The 17,176-nt window shown below is 41.9% G+C and overlaps 1 protein-coding gene across 2 annotated transcripts in view; it reads right to left on the reverse strand.

Annotated features, from left to right (window-relative positions):
• Positions 1-3,239: 3,239 nt before the first annotated feature.
• The window catches only part of fgd1 (FYVE, RhoGEF and PH domain containing 1), a 40,975-nt gene continuing 27,038 nt past the window's right edge, over positions 3,240-17,176 (reverse strand). For both annotated transcript variants that reach the window (XM_049581079.1, XM_049581080.1), the window contains exons 12-18: positions 16,874-16,953; positions 16,654-16,684; positions 15,300-15,401; positions 14,917-15,045; positions 12,247-12,405; positions 11,840-11,986; positions 3,240-9,951 (exon numbers count right to left, since the gene is read on the reverse strand). In XM_049581079.1, coding sequence (XP_049437036.1) covers positions 9,676-9,951; positions 11,840-11,986; positions 12,247-12,405; positions 14,917-15,045; positions 15,300-15,401; positions 16,654-16,684; positions 16,874-16,953 — 924 coding nt within the window. In that variant the 3' untranslated portion in view covers positions 3,240-9,675. The remainder of the gene's footprint in view (positions 9,952-11,839; positions 11,987-12,246; positions 12,406-14,916; positions 15,046-15,299; positions 15,402-16,653; positions 16,685-16,873; positions 16,954-17,176) is intronic.

Below are 17,176 nucleotides of genomic sequence, written 5' to 3' on the forward strand. Positions count from 1 at the left end.
TACCCTAATCATTATTTTAATGCAACATATGACTTTTTTTTGGTTACGTTAATGTGAGAATTTGGTTATTTCATATATGTAAAAAGATAGTAATATATATATATATATATATATATATATATATATATATATATATATATACATATAATTTTTTTTAAAGGATGCCAAAAAAAGATGTTTGCATTCAGTCAATTATTTTTGAAATTTTTACAAAACATCAGAAAAAAAAAATCCTAAAGTTTTACCTTCTATGTCTGAGCAGTTTTAAGACTTTTAAAAGATTAATTTAAAACATTTTAATTCCAGTTTACTTTACAGTATTTCTAGATGAAATAATTAAAGTCCTTTCAAGACTTTCAAGGATCATTGGAAACCAACATTTTTTTTTTGTTTGATTTTTTTTTGTACAAGTTTTAAATGAACACATGATGTGTCCAAAACTGTCAGAAACTCAAAAATCCAATGATAATTTTATTTTCATGATAATAAATATATATTTTTATTATTATTAATATTTTACAGTTTCTGGCTGTAATAAATGGAGTTTGGTGCTTTTTTTTTTCTTTTAAACAAAGGTAAAAATAAATACAAAATACAACCAATTAAATTTGTATACCCCTCCCCTGAACTAAAATAAAACAAAAACGTAAGCCCCTCCCCAGTGTTAAAAATGTTATTTGACATGCCTCCCTTTCCACTCCTGTCATAAGTGACGAACAGTCCCTACATTCTGCTGATGAAATGTGTTTATTAAAGCCTGCAGCTGTTTTTCTATCTGTTCTGGTTCTATGTGTGACTCATCTACAGGAGGCGGGTCTTAGTGCTCGGACCAATGAACTGCTGCTCTGAAGACAACCAGCCAATAGGACTGCAGCTGTGTTCGCTGACAGCCAATGAGCTCCAGCTGTTCCTGGATCACAGTCCGCCGCCATCTTGTTTGTTTTTGTGTCTCAAGCCTCTGGTTACGGGAAGTGAGAGTGGGACGGGGAAATCCGAGGTGACGTCACCCACCTCGACTGATCGGCCGAGCTCAGACTGACAGGAGAGCTGTCCAATCAGAGGGCCGCAGAGAGGCGGGGGGCGGGGCTGAGTTTTTACAGAGCGTTTCATCAGCAGGACTGAAAACACCAAAAATAACCGAAGAAGAGGGAGGTGATGAAAGTGAAAAGAAAAATACAGCCACAAATTATAAAGTGAATAATTTAATTAAAACAGTCGTGATATGATGAAAACAGCCATGTTTCATGATTCATATAATATAATATAATATAATATAAAGTGAAGAATGTTTCATATTTCACAGCATCCAATCGACATTGCACATTTAGGGGTTTGTGTGTGTGTATATATATATACTTATTAATATTTTAATGATATATATATATATATATATATATATATATATATATATATATATTTGTGTTTTATTTGAATATATATATATATACATCAGTAAAAAATATTGATTAATGAAAAAAATATAATTAAATATATATAATGAAAATATGATAAAGTATGTAAAGTAAGTATTTAGAATTAGTAGAAAATATAGTTACGGATTCAGAGACATTATATATAGTCTAATGCATTTGATTCATACAATTCTATTGCTCTATTACTGCATCTTGCTAACTCGGCCATTCTGGATGTCACTAACTCGGCTTCTTCTCCAGAGCCTTTGTGCTCCACTGTCTCTCAGATTAACTCATATCACAGCGGTGCCTGGACAGCGTGACGTGTGTGGTTGTGCTGCTGCCGTGGTCCTGCCAGATGCCTCCTGCTGCTGCTGCTGCCATCATTAGTCATTAGTCATACTTCTACTGTTATTATACACATATGATTATTATCACACATGTATACTGCCAGGTATTAATACATACTTTCAACATATTGTACCGCAGTAACCAGAACTATAACTATAATATTATTACTTTCATTAATGTTGTTGTAAGCTACTGTCATTACCTGCATCTCTCTCTCTCTCTCTCTCTCTCTCTCTCTCTCTCTCTCTCTCTCTCTGTGTCATATGGATTACTGTTAATTTATCATGTTGATCTGTTCTGTATGACATCTATTGCACGTCTGTCCGTCCTGGAAGAGGGATCCCTCCTCAGTTGCTCTTCCTGAGGTTTCTACCGTTTTTTTTCCCTGTTAAAGGGTTTTTTTGGGGGAGTTTTTCCTTATCCGCTGTGAGGGTCTTAAGGACAGAGGGATGTCGTATGCTGTAAAGCCCTGTGAGGCAAATTGTGATTTGTGATATTGGGCTTTATAAATAAAATTGATTGAATTGATTGAATTCAATTCCTTTTTATTGGCCCTGAAAATAAATACAACAAAATTCAATTCTGAGCTGCTGCATGCACATGCGCTGCCATCTTCCCTGTATTTATATATCTGTATAAATGTAATTCTTATCTGAATAAATTTTCATTTTCAGAAATGTAAATTTAATTTATTCAGTTATTTTCTGTACCAGCTTATCCTGTTGGGGGTCACAGGGGGTGGAGCCTATCCCAGCTGACACTGGGTGAGAGGCAGGGTTCACCCTGGACAGGTCACCAGACTATCACAGGGCTGACACATAGAGACAGACAACCATTCACACTCACATTCACACCTACGGACAATTTAGAGTCACCAATTAACCTGCATGTCTTTGGACTGTGGGAGGAAGCTGGAGCACCTGGAGGAAACCCACGCTGACACGGGGAGAACATGTCAGAGCACCTGGAGGAAACCCACGCTGACACAGGGAGAACATGTCAGAGCACCTGGAGGAAACCCACACTGACACAGGGAGAACATGCAAACTCCACACAGAAGGGCTCCCACACCCTGGGAATCCTCTTGCTGTGAGGCCATAATGCTAACCACTGCACCACTGTGCCACCAGTAATGTAACTGTACCTTTTTTAAAATTTATCAAAGGAAAACAAAACACACATTTTGATGTATTGTCAATATTATATTTCACTCTCTCTAAATACAAACATGTCAAAATCATTATTTGTATCATCCGTCACACCTTCACCTGGAGTCACTTTTCTGTTTTTAACAATAATATCATGGATCAGTATTTTCTTGTGTTGACACTGGGCGGTGCTGTTACTGCATTTGTACGTTGTTCTTCTGCATCACAATAAGGCTTTTTGAATGAAACAGCAGCAGCAGCAGCAGCAGCAGTGACAGTGGCAGTAATAGTAGATGTAATAATAGCAAACACACTCCATGTGGTCAGTTTTTACATTTTTATTTCATTTATAACCTCATAAACATTTCTCATTGTATTTTCTTACAGAAGGGCATGATGGGAAACAGACATAGACAGGATGGAAGGCAGTGGCCGGCCACTAACCAATAACCTGCAATCAATCAATACTCAATAATCAATAATAACAAGATACTAGAACTACAACAGGAAGAAGAAGAAGAACAATACACAACCGTGCTGCTGTTACACCTGGAGAGAGCTCCTGGTTCTAAATCAGTTTAACCATTTCTGGTGACGTTTCCAGTTAGGGACTGTCCGTTATTTATGAGGGGGTGGTGCAAAAAGGGGGAGGCATGTCAAATCATTTTTAAGCACTGGGAAGGGATTTTTAGGGGAGGGGCATACAGACTGAAATGGTTATATTTTATATTCATTTTACTGCAGATTTTTTTTAAAAAAAAACAACATGTCACGTTCTCGACTGGCTTATGCTTTTATCCTGACTGTTTTATCTCACTCTGTAAAGCAGATCAGGTTTTTGGTTGTATGTTTTTCTCAGTGATTTTGATGATTGTGTTATTTTCACCTGATCTGTAAAGCACTTTGTAACTGTGTTTTGAAAGGAGCTATACTATATTATTATTATTACTATTATTATTATTATTATTCCAAACCCACCCACCAAAATTATACCATTCATCACAGCCAGAAACTGTAACACAGAAATTATTGTTGGATTTTCAATATAAAAAATATCTGGCGCTTCAGGGAGGGTCAAGAAACAACAACAAATCAAAAAAACAAACAAACAAACCAAAGTCACACCCCTCCTCTGATAAGTAAAGAACATGTCGCTAACATTATTTGGTTTGGTTCATGTTTCAGCTTCATCTCGGCAAACTGCGAGTATAAACGGAGGTGAAAATCCTGATGGTCTCCATGGTAACAGCAGCCAATAACAGTCCATAACACTGTGACCTTGTGATGAGGAGCAATCAGGTGATGCATGTCTGATTTAACACATAAAACCCACCCGAAAAACCACTGAGATTGTATCAGGATCCAGATCAGGACCAGGATCAGGACCAGGATCAGGACCAGGATCAGGATCAGAACAGGAAGTTGAAAAAACAACATAATAAAAACAGTTTGGATATAAAAGACAAATAAATACAAACCCACAGACTAACACTGACAGCCACCGAGTCGTCTGATTTGGCACAGGCAAAAGTTGAATAAAATTCAAAACGTGTGTATAAGGCAAAATACTGATGAGACCAGAACAACAGTCCAGTGTGACAGAACCAGCTCTGACTGGTTAGACCCAGTTAGAACCGGCTCTAACCAGCTGTGGTGGTAACTACATCTTCTGTTAGTTTGATACTGACTGGCTGTACTGGCTTACAGCTGACTGGTACCGGCTCTAACTGGTTCAAAGTGGCTGTAAATAAACCAGTTAAAACTTGATTCTACTGGTGATTTAACTGGTTCTGCTGACGTTATAACTAGAGACGAGCAGGTTGAGTGTTTTCACTGATGCAAAGTAATAAAGAAGCGACATGACTCTAAAACGGTTTTGTTATGAACACAACTCTAAGTTACTGTGTAACGTAACTAAAACTAAAGTTGTAAGGTGGCTAACATTCACAACAGCGCTGCCATTATGCACAACATGGACAAACTTGTCTGCTAGCGAGTGTTTAGCTAGCACTAGCTTTGACTTCATATTAAAACTCCAGTGGTTAAGCTCAGTGCTAACAAGCTAACAGGTAACTGTTTAGCAAATGGGGTAGTCAACGTTAGCTTGTTGGGAAACTGAGGGTGGGGAGTCTTAGTGTTTTCTCAATAAAGCGCTCATCACATCATGTTCATGACAGTCCAAACTTGGTAAACAAATCTAACATAGACTTATATTGCCTCTGTTTGTTTTCAGTAACAAATTTTAATATTTATTATATTTATAGTCTTAGTGAAACGTAAGTTAGAGCGTCATTAGCCTCTGCACTGTGACATATTTCCCAGTTAACTGAATGAAGATTGGTGCAGGAATGAGTCCCAAAACCTGGAAATGAGTTAGCGTGTTAGCACTCCTGATTTCCTCTTTGCAAAGTCAATGTGTTTTTGGTTAGATGTCTGAAATAAGGCCTGTGGTTAACACAAGCTGAAGAGACTTTCATGTTTTGTTCTCTGACATAAAATACAGCAGTAAATACGTCACTCGCGAATTTTGAAGTCTTTACATGTCTTAAAAGAAAAGGTAGCTAGCAGGTGGCTTAATGAGACAACAGAATGTCATCACACCGAAAACGGACTTACAGCCTCGTTGAAGCCATGTGACGTAGTTTGTTTGTAGCCTAACGTTAGCTTGTAACTTCTGGCAATTGCATTTACCTTTCAAAAGTCATAAAGGTGGTGTTTATTTGTGATTATCTTGATGAATAAAACCTGTAAGTATCACAAACTTTTGTTTACCACAGAGCTCATTTGTGGAATTATCCAAAACCCAATGGAAAAATCTCGTTGGATCTTTGACGAGGGAAACAGGGCGACACTAACATCCGTCTCAGCCTCCAAACAGAAAAAAACATCATCCATGCACTCTGTTGTGGTGAGTCATCTTGGGAGCTAGCCTCCTGGCTAAAGCTAGCTTGCTCTCTTCTCTGCAAACATCTGAACAAATTTTCAAGTAGGCGTTATTTTGAATAATAATTTAAAGAAATCTGTTCATTTCACACACACAAAAAAACATCTCATGTGTAGCCTTCATATTTTAATGATGCTCATCTCTAGTTATAAACAGCTCAGACGGATGTAGGAGACTGCAACTGGCTATAAACTGGTGTAAGAGACTGTAACTGGTGATATAAACTGATATCCATCCCAAAAGTAACAACAAGAAATATTTAAACACATAATCTGATATAATAGCCAACAACTTCACAGGCTCTGTTTACTGAATACTGGATAGTTGTGAATACGTGCGTTGGCACACGGAGAGAAAAGTGCACACTGGACTGATACAACACACCACTGTTCAACTGTACTGAACACACACTGGTCAGAACCGCTTAGAACCAGTAAGAACCAGTCAGGACTGGAACCAGTCTGCAAAAGTCTCTGAAAACAGAAAGAAAATAAATCTCATACAAGAAGCAAAATAATCGACACCTGCTCAACACGAGTCACTCAGATTGAAATTGAAAACATTTTCACCACATCGAGACAACTGGTGATGATGGGAACGATAAGGCTGAGTTACTGGCCATTTCCTTCCATTCCCAGTGAGGGAGGAGAGGACGACACACCACTGGAGTCTGCTTTACACGCCAAGAACACGCCAAACACACACTGTGACAACCAGAGCCACACACAGACTGAGCACCATGTGACAGAGGCCTGAAGTTAAAGGAATAGTTCAACATTTTTAAAACATGTTTTAACTCAAGAGTCACATGTTTCACTTCAGTGTCATCTCCGTGGATCCAGGATGTGGCCAGCCTAGCTTAGCATAAAGACTGGAGGCTGAGGGAAACTGCTAGCCTAGCTTAGCATAAAGACTGGAGGCTGAGGGAAACTGCTAGCCTTGCTTAGCACTAAGACTGGAAGAAGGGGAAAACTGCTAGCCTAGCTTAGCCTTAAGAGTGGAAGCAGGGCGAAACTGCTAACCTAGCTTAGCACAAGGACTGGAAGAGGGGGGAAACTGCTAGCCTAGCTTAGCACAAAGGCAGGGAGAAGGGGGACACTACTAAACAAGCTTTGCACAAAGACTAGAAGAAGGGGAATCTTCTAGTAGCCTGGCTTAGCCTGAAGGCTGGAAGCAGGGGAAAACTGTTATCCTAGGAGACTGCAAGCAAGGGGAAATGTAACGCCTAGCTTAGCATAAAAGACTGGAAGAAGGGAGAAACTGCAAAACTCATTTAGCGTGAACTTATAGGCTAGCTTAGCACAAAGCAGGGGAGACCTGCTAGCCTAGCTTAGCACAAAGACTGGAAGTAGGGGGAAACTTCTAGCCAAGCTTAGCACACTGAAGAACAGGAGGATCGACTGAAACGTCAGACTGTCCCTTTGAGCTTCACGCTGTCAGCCGTCTGATTGGCTCTGGCTGTGTGGAGGTCTGCAGAGTGTGGAGGGACAGCGAGCATTAACCTTTAACCTTTACACAGTCACATGACCGGGGAGGTCACAGGAGAATAAATTATATTTACAAAATTTTTACTCTTTGTTTTCTTCTTGCATCAACTTGCATCAAGCAAACATCAAACACAACCCAGACTCATAAACACGGAAATATCAGTTCATCATAGCATCAGATAGATTCATCAGAATAACAATAATAATAATAATATTAATAATAATATTTTCACTATCAAAACACTTTGTCCAAAAGGTGTTTATAGAGACAGAGAGAGAAATACTGGACCACATCATAAAAACAACTCAAGTCTTTTCTTTTGGGTTCAGTTCAGATCGGCTCCGTTTAATTGCTGGATTCATCCAGGACACACAGAGCATCGAGTCCGTCTGATCACATGAAGGGGGACAGTCCAGTCTGCATCCTCTTCATGTCTCCGTCCATCTTAAAAAACTCTTTCTCAAACTTTTTACAACCAACTCAAAAAAAAACAAAAAACCTTCGCCTTCATCATCATCATCATCATCATCATTATCATCTGGGGCAGAGATCATCAGATTCCTGCAGAAACCTCATATGTCAAAGGGTAATAGTACTGTTAAATTATCTTTATTAATTCATCAGTCGTAGAGACACAATCTGAGGCTACTAAGAGTCAAACATTTCTATTTTAAAGTCTTTTTTTGTTTCTTTTTGGACTTAAAGTTGTAAACTTGAAACATCAGCGGACTTCAGTTTCCCTGTTTTACGTTTTGTGAACTGAAGACGCAGTTTGAACTCTGAGATCTAAAATAAATATATTCATAATAAGTATATAAACCGATGATTCTTGATATTTCTGCAGGACGGCGATGAACTGCCCCAGTGATTTTATAAAAACCTGCAGCACCAGACTTCACCAGCAGAGGGCAGAGAGGCTTCAGGTAGAACGCCTCGGAGCAGAGGCTGCTGGGAAGTGTAGTTTACCTCCAGACAGGTGATTTGATTGGCAGGTTCGGAGGTCACAAAGCAGCAGTTGTTTTTTTTCTTCTTCAGGGGAAATTTGGGGTTAAAAATGTCTTTCAAGTGCATTTGAAGGGGACACATGGGTCTTTTTATTCTTCGTGTTCAACAGTTAAACTCCACTTCCTGTTGACAGGTTTCAAAATAAACTTTATCTTTTAAAAACAGGGCTGAATCTCGTGTAAGGGGCGATTTCGGGCGACTGGCTGGGATGTGAAGCTTCTGATCCAGATTGACTGCAGCACGTGTTTCTGTGTGTTTATCCTCGTTCATGTTTTCATTGGGGTTAATGAAGGTTGTTGTTGACGTCTTTACACGTTTATGTCTCAGTCTCAGAGTCCAGATCTCAGACTGTGAGGTCAATACGTTTCTTTATCTAATCTCTGTATTCATATTTGACTGTAGGCTGCTGGACCGTCGTCTCTTCAGTCTCAGGACGAATATTAGCTGTCTGCAGCAGATGTTGGGAGAAGGGTTCCAGATATATTCTGCAGAATGTTTTAAAACTTAATGATTTGATTTCTGTGGATGTTTTTTGAGGGACCTGGAGACAGGCTCTCTGGGAGTCTTTGGAAGTGCGGCCTGTACTGCATTTTGTTCACTGGGATGTTTTATACTTTCTGATCTTTTGTTTTGTGTCTGCTCATCATCGTTTGTTTGTGCTGCTGTCCGTCTTGTCCAGGACTCCCTCAACAAAAACAGATTTTAATCTCAGCTGTTAAAAAAGGTAAAATAAGAAAAAAACACGTTTGTGGAGTTGATATCGATTCAGAGATAAATGAAGATATCGGACTGAATGTGTAGCTGTGTTGTGTTTGTGACCTTCCTGCAGGTTCTGACGCTCACTGGTCTCAGACAGTTTAAATGTGTATTTAAAGGTAAATCAGGAGCTCACAGTAACCGCTGACAGCCGACAGACCGTCTGACAGTAGGTGAGAAAATGTGCTTTATGTTCCAGGAAACGTCCAATCAGAGAGCTTCTTACTGCTGACAGATAAACTCACACATTCACTTCATATGATACAACTCTGATGTCACAGCTCTGGGTGGTGGTGTCCCCGTAGCAACGGTGGCTGAGGCTTATGGGTACTGTAGTGTTTAAGACCATACTCAGGGGAGAAAAAACACAGTGTTTCCTGTGAGGATTTACTGTGGGAGAAGAAGCTCCACCACCTCATTGCGTCACAGCGCAGGTAGGAAAAAAAAAAAGATGAATCATGCAGTGTGTGTGTGTGTGTGTGTGTTAGATATCGGCTGTATATGTACTGGTTTTAATGGTTTCCAATAAGGATTGATCTTTATCATCCCCATCCTTCGTCGTCCCACAGAATCACGTGTTCTCCCCCTCCTCTGCAGCCAATAGCTCCTCCCCCTCCTCCTCCAGACTCTCCACAATTGGCCGGTGCATCTGAGGCTCCTCCCCCCTCCCAGCTCTCAGCAGGACATCCATCCATCGCCGCTGCAGCTCCTCCCCCTCTGCGCTGAAGTACAGGGTCAGGTGACTCTGGGAGATCTTGAAGGCGTGGCGGCGCTCCAGGCGGTCACATGGCTCAGGAAGAGAGACTTCGAAGCCAATCAGAGGCACACTGCGCTGCGCCTTCACGTCCTGGTGGGAAGATAATCAGTTCAGTCTGTTATTTACTAGATAATAGAATCACCACCCAGTGGTTGGACTCCGCCCACCAGTCTGCCCCGTGGTTTTATGACTCCGCCCACCAGTCTGCCCCATGATTGTATGACTCCGCCCACCAGTCTGCCCTGTGGTTGTATGACTCCGCCCACCAGTCTGCCCCATGATTGTATGACTCCGCCCACCAGTCTGCCCTGTGATTGTATGACTCCGCCCACCAGTCTGCCCCGTGGTTTTTATGACTCCGCCCACCAGTCTGCCCCGTGGTTTTTATGACTCCGCCCACCAGTCTGCCCCGTGGTTTTATGACTCCGCCCACCAGTCTGCCCCATGATTGTATGACTCCGCCCACCAGTCTGCCCCATGATTGTATGACTCCGCCCACCAGTCTGCCCTGTGGTTGTATGACTCCGCCCACCAGTCTGCCCCATGATTGTATGACTCCGCCCACCAGTCTGCCCTGTGATTGTATGACTCCGCCCACCAGTCTGCCCCATGATTGTATGACTCCGCCCACCAGTCTCCATCCATGTCAGTGAAAACATGGATGCTTCACACACAGAAGATCTATACAATCAGCACAGTTTCAAACTCAACATTGAATATGTTAAATGAATGAAATTGACACTTAATAGAATAAATCATTATAAAACACTGTACACTTATCTACACTAGTTAAAGAACCTCCATTAATCGCGTATAGTATACTCATCTATCAGCTAAAAAGCCATTGTAATATAGGAGAGGATGCCTACTTCCTCATCAGTAAGCTACCTATCTACCTAGCAGTACACCCACCTCATCAACTACCACTACACCACTGGTCTCTCCCTCCCTTCCGCCTCACCTGCCCTCACCAAAGAAAAAAAACTTGCAAAAAGAGCTTACTTGGGTGAAAGTCGCTTCAGTGAACTCAAGTAAAGCCGGGTAATGGCACATTTTATTGTGAGTTAAAGTAACGGCGTTATAACAGGGGAGACAGTCATTTTTTGATTACTCGTTACTGAAAAAAGTAGCGCCGTTAGTAACGTTGTTTATTTATAACGTCGTTATTCCCATCACTGTTGATGAAGTTCCCTTGAGGCGTTCTTGAGATATGGCGTTTACATGAATGAGACAGATAAGGTCACAGTGACCTTTGACCACCGAAATCCAAACAATTCATTGTTGAGTCCCAGTGAACATTTGCGCCAAATTTTAAGAAATTCCCTCAGGCTGTTCTTGAGATATCATGTTCATGAGACAAGACAGACAAGGTCACAGTGACCTTGACCTTTGACCACCAAAATCTAATAAGTTCATCTTCGAGGCTAAAGGAACGTTTGTGCCAACATTGAAGAAAGTACCTCAAGGTGTTCTTGAGTTATTGCGTTCATGAGAATGAGACAGACTGATGGACAAACCAAAAACATAAGGTCACAGTGTCCCTGACCTTTGACCTTTAACTACCAAATTCTAATCAGTTCATTGTTGAGTCTGTGCCAAATTTAAAGAAATTACCTCAAGGTATTCTTGAGATATCGTGTTCACGAGAATGGGACAGACTGATGGACAAACCAAAAACATTACGCCTCTGGCCGCAGCTTACGCCGACGAAGAGGCGTAAAAATATGCTTTCCTTTGAAAATCCTGCCACACAGAGCGCTCCTGTCTGGAGGGACACTTTTTGTTTCTACCCTCCTGTAGAGACGGACTATTCAAAGACACAGTGGCATCTAATGGATTTTAGCACAACATATCTAAACCAAATGTTAGAGATAGCTCGACCAGGCTGAACACATTTTTTATTTGGATATTGTGGCTGTAATGAACCCTGCAGCCTGTAGGGGGCAGCTGTCATACACAGTATATATGAACAATGTACCTGCGGAGCTCCGTAGATGTAGAGCACCAGTGGCTCGTTCTCAGGGATGACAAACCAGGCCTTCTGCCAGCCCCGCCCACTTCCTTTCTCCATGTGGTGAAGAAAACTACAAATCACACTGTTCTCTGCTGCCAGGGAAGCCTGTTTCTATGGCAACAAGAGACAGAGATGAAGAGAGCATCAGTCCTCTGCCATAGAGACAGAAAATTAAAAAAAAACAAATGTTTGTAGTGATGTCACATATTCTTAATTCCTGATATGATATCAGTAACATTACAAATACAGTTCAGTATTTACAGTTCTCCTGTGGTTCTCAGTCCTGAAACCTCACAGAGCTGAAAACCTTTAACTGACAATTGAGAAACAACAAATATCTATTGGTGATGTCACAGTGATGTCGCACTAACCTCCAGGATGGAACGCCTCCTCTGGGTGCTGCTGCTCAGCGTGGCGGGCGAGGGGCACACCCCCACCAGCATGGCGTAGCAGTCGACACAAACTCGGTTGGTGCGGTTGTTGTCGTACGAAAGGCGAGCACGAAACTCTGAACATTTCCCACAAACCACCTGGAGCCAACAAACTGTCAGTCACGTGTGTGTAGGTTCTGAGGGCACTACAAATGTACTCAGATACTTTACTGCAGTAAAAGTTCTAATACAGACTGAAAATACTTCACATAAAGCTAAAGTCCTGCATTCAGTCGTTCTTAAAGGTTCTGTATGTAACTTTCAGTACATCCATGTTATTACTGACTCCTCTCTTTAAGGCCATTAAGTGAACTGCAGTTAGCATCCTGTTGCTCGCACTCCGTGAGCGAGCGCCTGGGCATTGACCAAAACGCTAACAAACACGACACTGACTGACTGTCATCATGTTGACAGAACGCTCAACAATAAATTACACTCATATGTAGAAAAACATTGCTATTACATTTCGTTTGGACCATTGTCTCTATGATACTACGTAGCTTACAGGTCACGTCATCAGCTAACGTTACAACGAAACCAACTACAGATCCTTGAAGCTCAGTTACAGCTAGCTGGCTAACCTTAGCTCAGGTTACGATTAGCTCGTTGCTGCCCCTGCATCACTCATGGCTACTGTGCTTTGTACAGTTCCATTATTTATTGTTGGCTGAATCAGAATATCATGGACCAAGTTAGCTAGTGAAGTAATTTGGAAAGCTAGCCAACTGACATATCCACTCAGAAATCATCTAAGCTAGCTAATGTAGTGAGCTGCTGCTGTTAGCTGATTTGCTAACAGAAAGCTCACTAATTTACCAGCCAGATCAGGCCTGAAGTCTGGATGAATTAGATGACATTAATCACTAAAGACTGTATTTTGCTATGTTAGCTAGCTAGTAATTTGGCTGCATTAGCAAACCAAATGTTTCCTGTAATGTTAGGATTGTTTGGGTTTTTTTTGCACCGGGGGAAACTGAATTTACTTTTTATCAGACCACAAGAAATGAGACAAGAATTAGCTAGCTAGCACAGCCAGGCCCCAGTAGGTGCACCGGGCTTTGGAGCTAATTGCTGTAGCCTCGCGTTACCAGTTTCCATTCACTCTGAATTTTGTCAGGATTCTGGTTCCGGTCTAGAGAGCAGATCCAGAATTCACCAAATTCACCAAAGTAAAAGTGTTCACCAAAGTAAAACTTTAAATTCTGGCGCACCACCAATTTACAATAAAAGAAAAAGGTTAACTTAATGGCTTGGGGCTTTTCTTGTAAATTATATTCTTTAAATTAAAAAGTTTCACCGCATTTTTATTAGCTTGGTGCTTTTATTTTGACAGAAAGGCGCATCTATTGAATTCCGGATCCTGTCTCTCTCGCCCTGGTTCTGGTTCCTTACCAAAACAGCCACTGAACGGCCCCAGACTAAATTGCTGTCGTGGCCAAACTGTAATTACACGTCACGTGATGCCCTGCAGCCCCATAACACTTTTCCCATTGACTTACATGGTGAAAGAGACTGCATACATTTTTTTGAGCAACACAGCCCCCAAATGGCTTGTTTCATTATCAAGATTTAATCTATTTGGTCTGATAACATTTGGAAAGTCTGGAAGAGCCACATAATTGAATTATTTTATCCCCATTCAGGTTAATGGAGTGCTAAACCCAAAGCAGCCAACTCAGCTGTCAGAGGTCTTTCCTGGGCTGCACAGAAGCAGTGCTCAGTCATCCCGGTTATTTTCTGCACTGCAGTTTAACCACTTTGGCTTCATGCGCCACTGAGCAACTTTCATAGAAATGAATGGGGCCCTGCTGCAAGGCTGTATCAAATTCTCTGTATACATCCATGCCTGCGGACCCTCTACCTCACTCCCCACTGCTACATCACTTCCCTGGGAGGAGAGTGGAAAGGAGCTTGGATTTAACCAATGTAGCATCTGGAATTCAGGCAGTGCAAACCCCAGCCCCAGTGGACTGGTTGTCAGCAGCAGCACTGGATCTAACTTGAGTAATGGCAGCAACAGAATGTTTGCTGATTTCATGGTGGTCAAGAGGGCGATCCATGACCAGACCCCTTGTGCTTGGGTGCTCGGTGGTGCTCTGGCTGAATTAGAGTTGCTACAAGGCTCCTTGAGAAGATCCCTCTCCACCGGACCACCGCTGTAAAATGTATATGGCAGGAATACAGCACGTGTGGACTTGTGTGGGTGCTGGTCGTTTGTTGACGTTAGCTGACGCCATTTTTTAGCTTACGTTAGCTACTGTTGGACACTGTTAGCACTGTAGCAGAGTTAAAGAGAGACAACAAGGCCCTTGGGATCTTTATTGTCCCAAGTCCTTTACGTAGAGGTCAATCCACAGGCTGTTAGAGGAATCTGAGAGAGTCGGGGAAGGTCATCTATCTTCATCTATCGGCAATAAAAAAAATGAATATATGTAAAACGTTACACGCAGAACCTTTAAGTGCAGTACGTGAGTAAATGTACCAGTAATGGAACAGCTGTTGGCAGCTGAGGTCACACGTTAATATAACACAGACTACACTGCAGATAGAGTTGATGATGAACATATGTATCCAAAGGCTTCACAGTGATTTTATTAATGATGAACGTACGTGTCCGCAGGCTTTACAGTGGTGTCGTCTCTTGGTGATGGAGTTGAACGGCTCCTGACACTTCATACACAGAGTGACTTCCTTCTCTCTGATTGGAGTCGGAGCTCGTTTTCCCAGCTCCACACAGCTCTGAGAGACAGACAGGCAGGCAGACAGGCAGACAGACACATAGATGGAGGGAGGTGGACAGTGTTCATTAGATTAACAAAGTAAACTCTGAGTGGTTTATCTGCTGCAGCTGACGTCACTGAAAACTCAGAGATAATTCCTGCATGTTTCATGCCAAACGTCAGAAACAGACACTAAAATAACATGTTGACACTGGTTTGTCCTGCAGCTCTTGAATCTACCATCACATAACTGATCTGTGGTGAGCATGTTACCGGGGAGTGAGGCGGCGTGGACTCGTCGTCTCGTAGTGAACAGTTGAGATGTCTGAAGCTGTCCACCGTCTGCTCGTGTCTCTGGATCGTCGCCTGGATGGCCTGACAACACACACACACACGTTTCACAATAAAAGCCTGAACATCTGTGATGCTTTTAATTTGACACATCTGCACAGGAAGTGTTTCAGTGACATCAGGCCATGTGCACCGTTTTGTTACAGTTTCCAGATTGAACAACAAGTTCCCTTGAAACGGAGTGAAACAGGTTTTGATGCACATTTTCTGTTGTTTGATGGGTGTGTCAGAGGTGACAGCCAATCAGCTGCGACGTGTATATAAATCAAATTCTGGTAGATCTTTCCTGATTGTACCTACAAGTTTTGTTTTTTATTTCTTACTTGTTTTGGCGATGGAACAGATGTTTTGACTTTAAATGAATTAAGGGGCTGTTTGTTACTAGTGAGGGGTGGTGCAAAAAAGGCAGACGCATGTCGAACAATTTTTGAAGCACTGCAGAGGGACTTCTGTTTTGATTTTGGCTAAGGGGAGGAGCATAGAAATATACATGGCTGTTTTTGGTATTTACTTTACTGCCGATCTTTAAAGAAAACATGACTTCCAAATTTTGGCGATGCAATATTTGACTTTTTTTTTTTTTTTACAAACCTGCAGGCGAGATTGGAAGATGTGTTTTCTTTAAAAATCCCCAAAATGACACCATTTATCAGCCAGAAACTGTAAAAACAGAAGTTTCACACATTTCCGACAGACATTGAACACATCACGTGGGACGAACCCTCCTGTTAGAAAAACCCCCATAAACAAATCTGATCTTAAAATAACATCTCATTTAAAATTTGTCCAAAAATAAACCATTTGCACAAAAAGAGTGAGAAAATGAGACTTTTTTCAGCTCCAGGATTTCATCTTCAACTTTTAACTTTCAAACATCAACGTTTTAAAAATCTAATAACTCATTTAACGTGGAGGGAGGGTCCTGGATTTTCCTCCAGTCACTCAGGGAGGGTCAAGGAAAAATATTTGGAGCTTCAGGAAAGGGTCCAAAAAGAAAAACAAAAGCAAAACCAAAAAAAAACCAAAGTCACACCACAGCCACCCCTCCTCTCCTGTGATAAGTTACGAACAGTCCCTAAACCTCCCTGTATTAAAAGGCAGCGCATCTGTGTATCACAACAAGTTGTTCTTTTTACACATGTTTAGCTCCATGTTGTCAGGGCTGGTGCAGCTCTGTTTGACCACAGACCTGTAACCACACCCTGCAGTGATGTCACAGGATACTGCAGTTCATCATGACATCTCTGCAGCCAGGTAACAGGAAGTGAGTGTTTACCTGTATCCAGTCTTTCTTCTCCTCCTCCGTCCTGCAGAGACACAATCACACAGAGAGACGATGAGAAAACAGCCGACCCAGTGTCTGTGTCTGTGTGTGTGTGTGTGTGTGTGTGTGTGTGTGTGTGTGTGTGTGTGTGTGTGAGTGTGTGTGTGTCGGTCCGTAGGTCCATCGGTCCATCTGTCAGTCTGTGTCTGTCGGTCTGTCTGTCTGTCTGTACCTGGCCTGCAGCTCCAGCGATCTCTGTTTTCCAGACACCAGGAACGTCCTGGGAACAGCAGCACTGCTGGTCTCCTTCAGCTGTAAGGACAGACAGAGGGACAGGTTTAATAAAGATGGACGACACGTTTCCTTTTCTTCCGGCTGCACAAAAATTAAGCCAAAATGTTCCAGATACAGCTGCTGCCATCTCATGCTTGTGACATCATTTGGAACAAGACTCTGTGTAGGAGAGATCTTCACGGTGTCCAGTTCACGTCCAGACACCTGTACGACCAATCGCAAGCAGCGCCATTGATCACCA

Source organism: Epinephelus fuscoguttatus, linkage group LG7, assembly GCF_011397635.1.
Source record: "Epinephelus fuscoguttatus linkage group LG7, E.fuscoguttatus.final_Chr_v1".
Classification (NCBI taxonomy): domain Eukaryota; kingdom Metazoa; phylum Chordata; class Actinopteri; order Perciformes; family Serranidae; genus Epinephelus; species Epinephelus fuscoguttatus.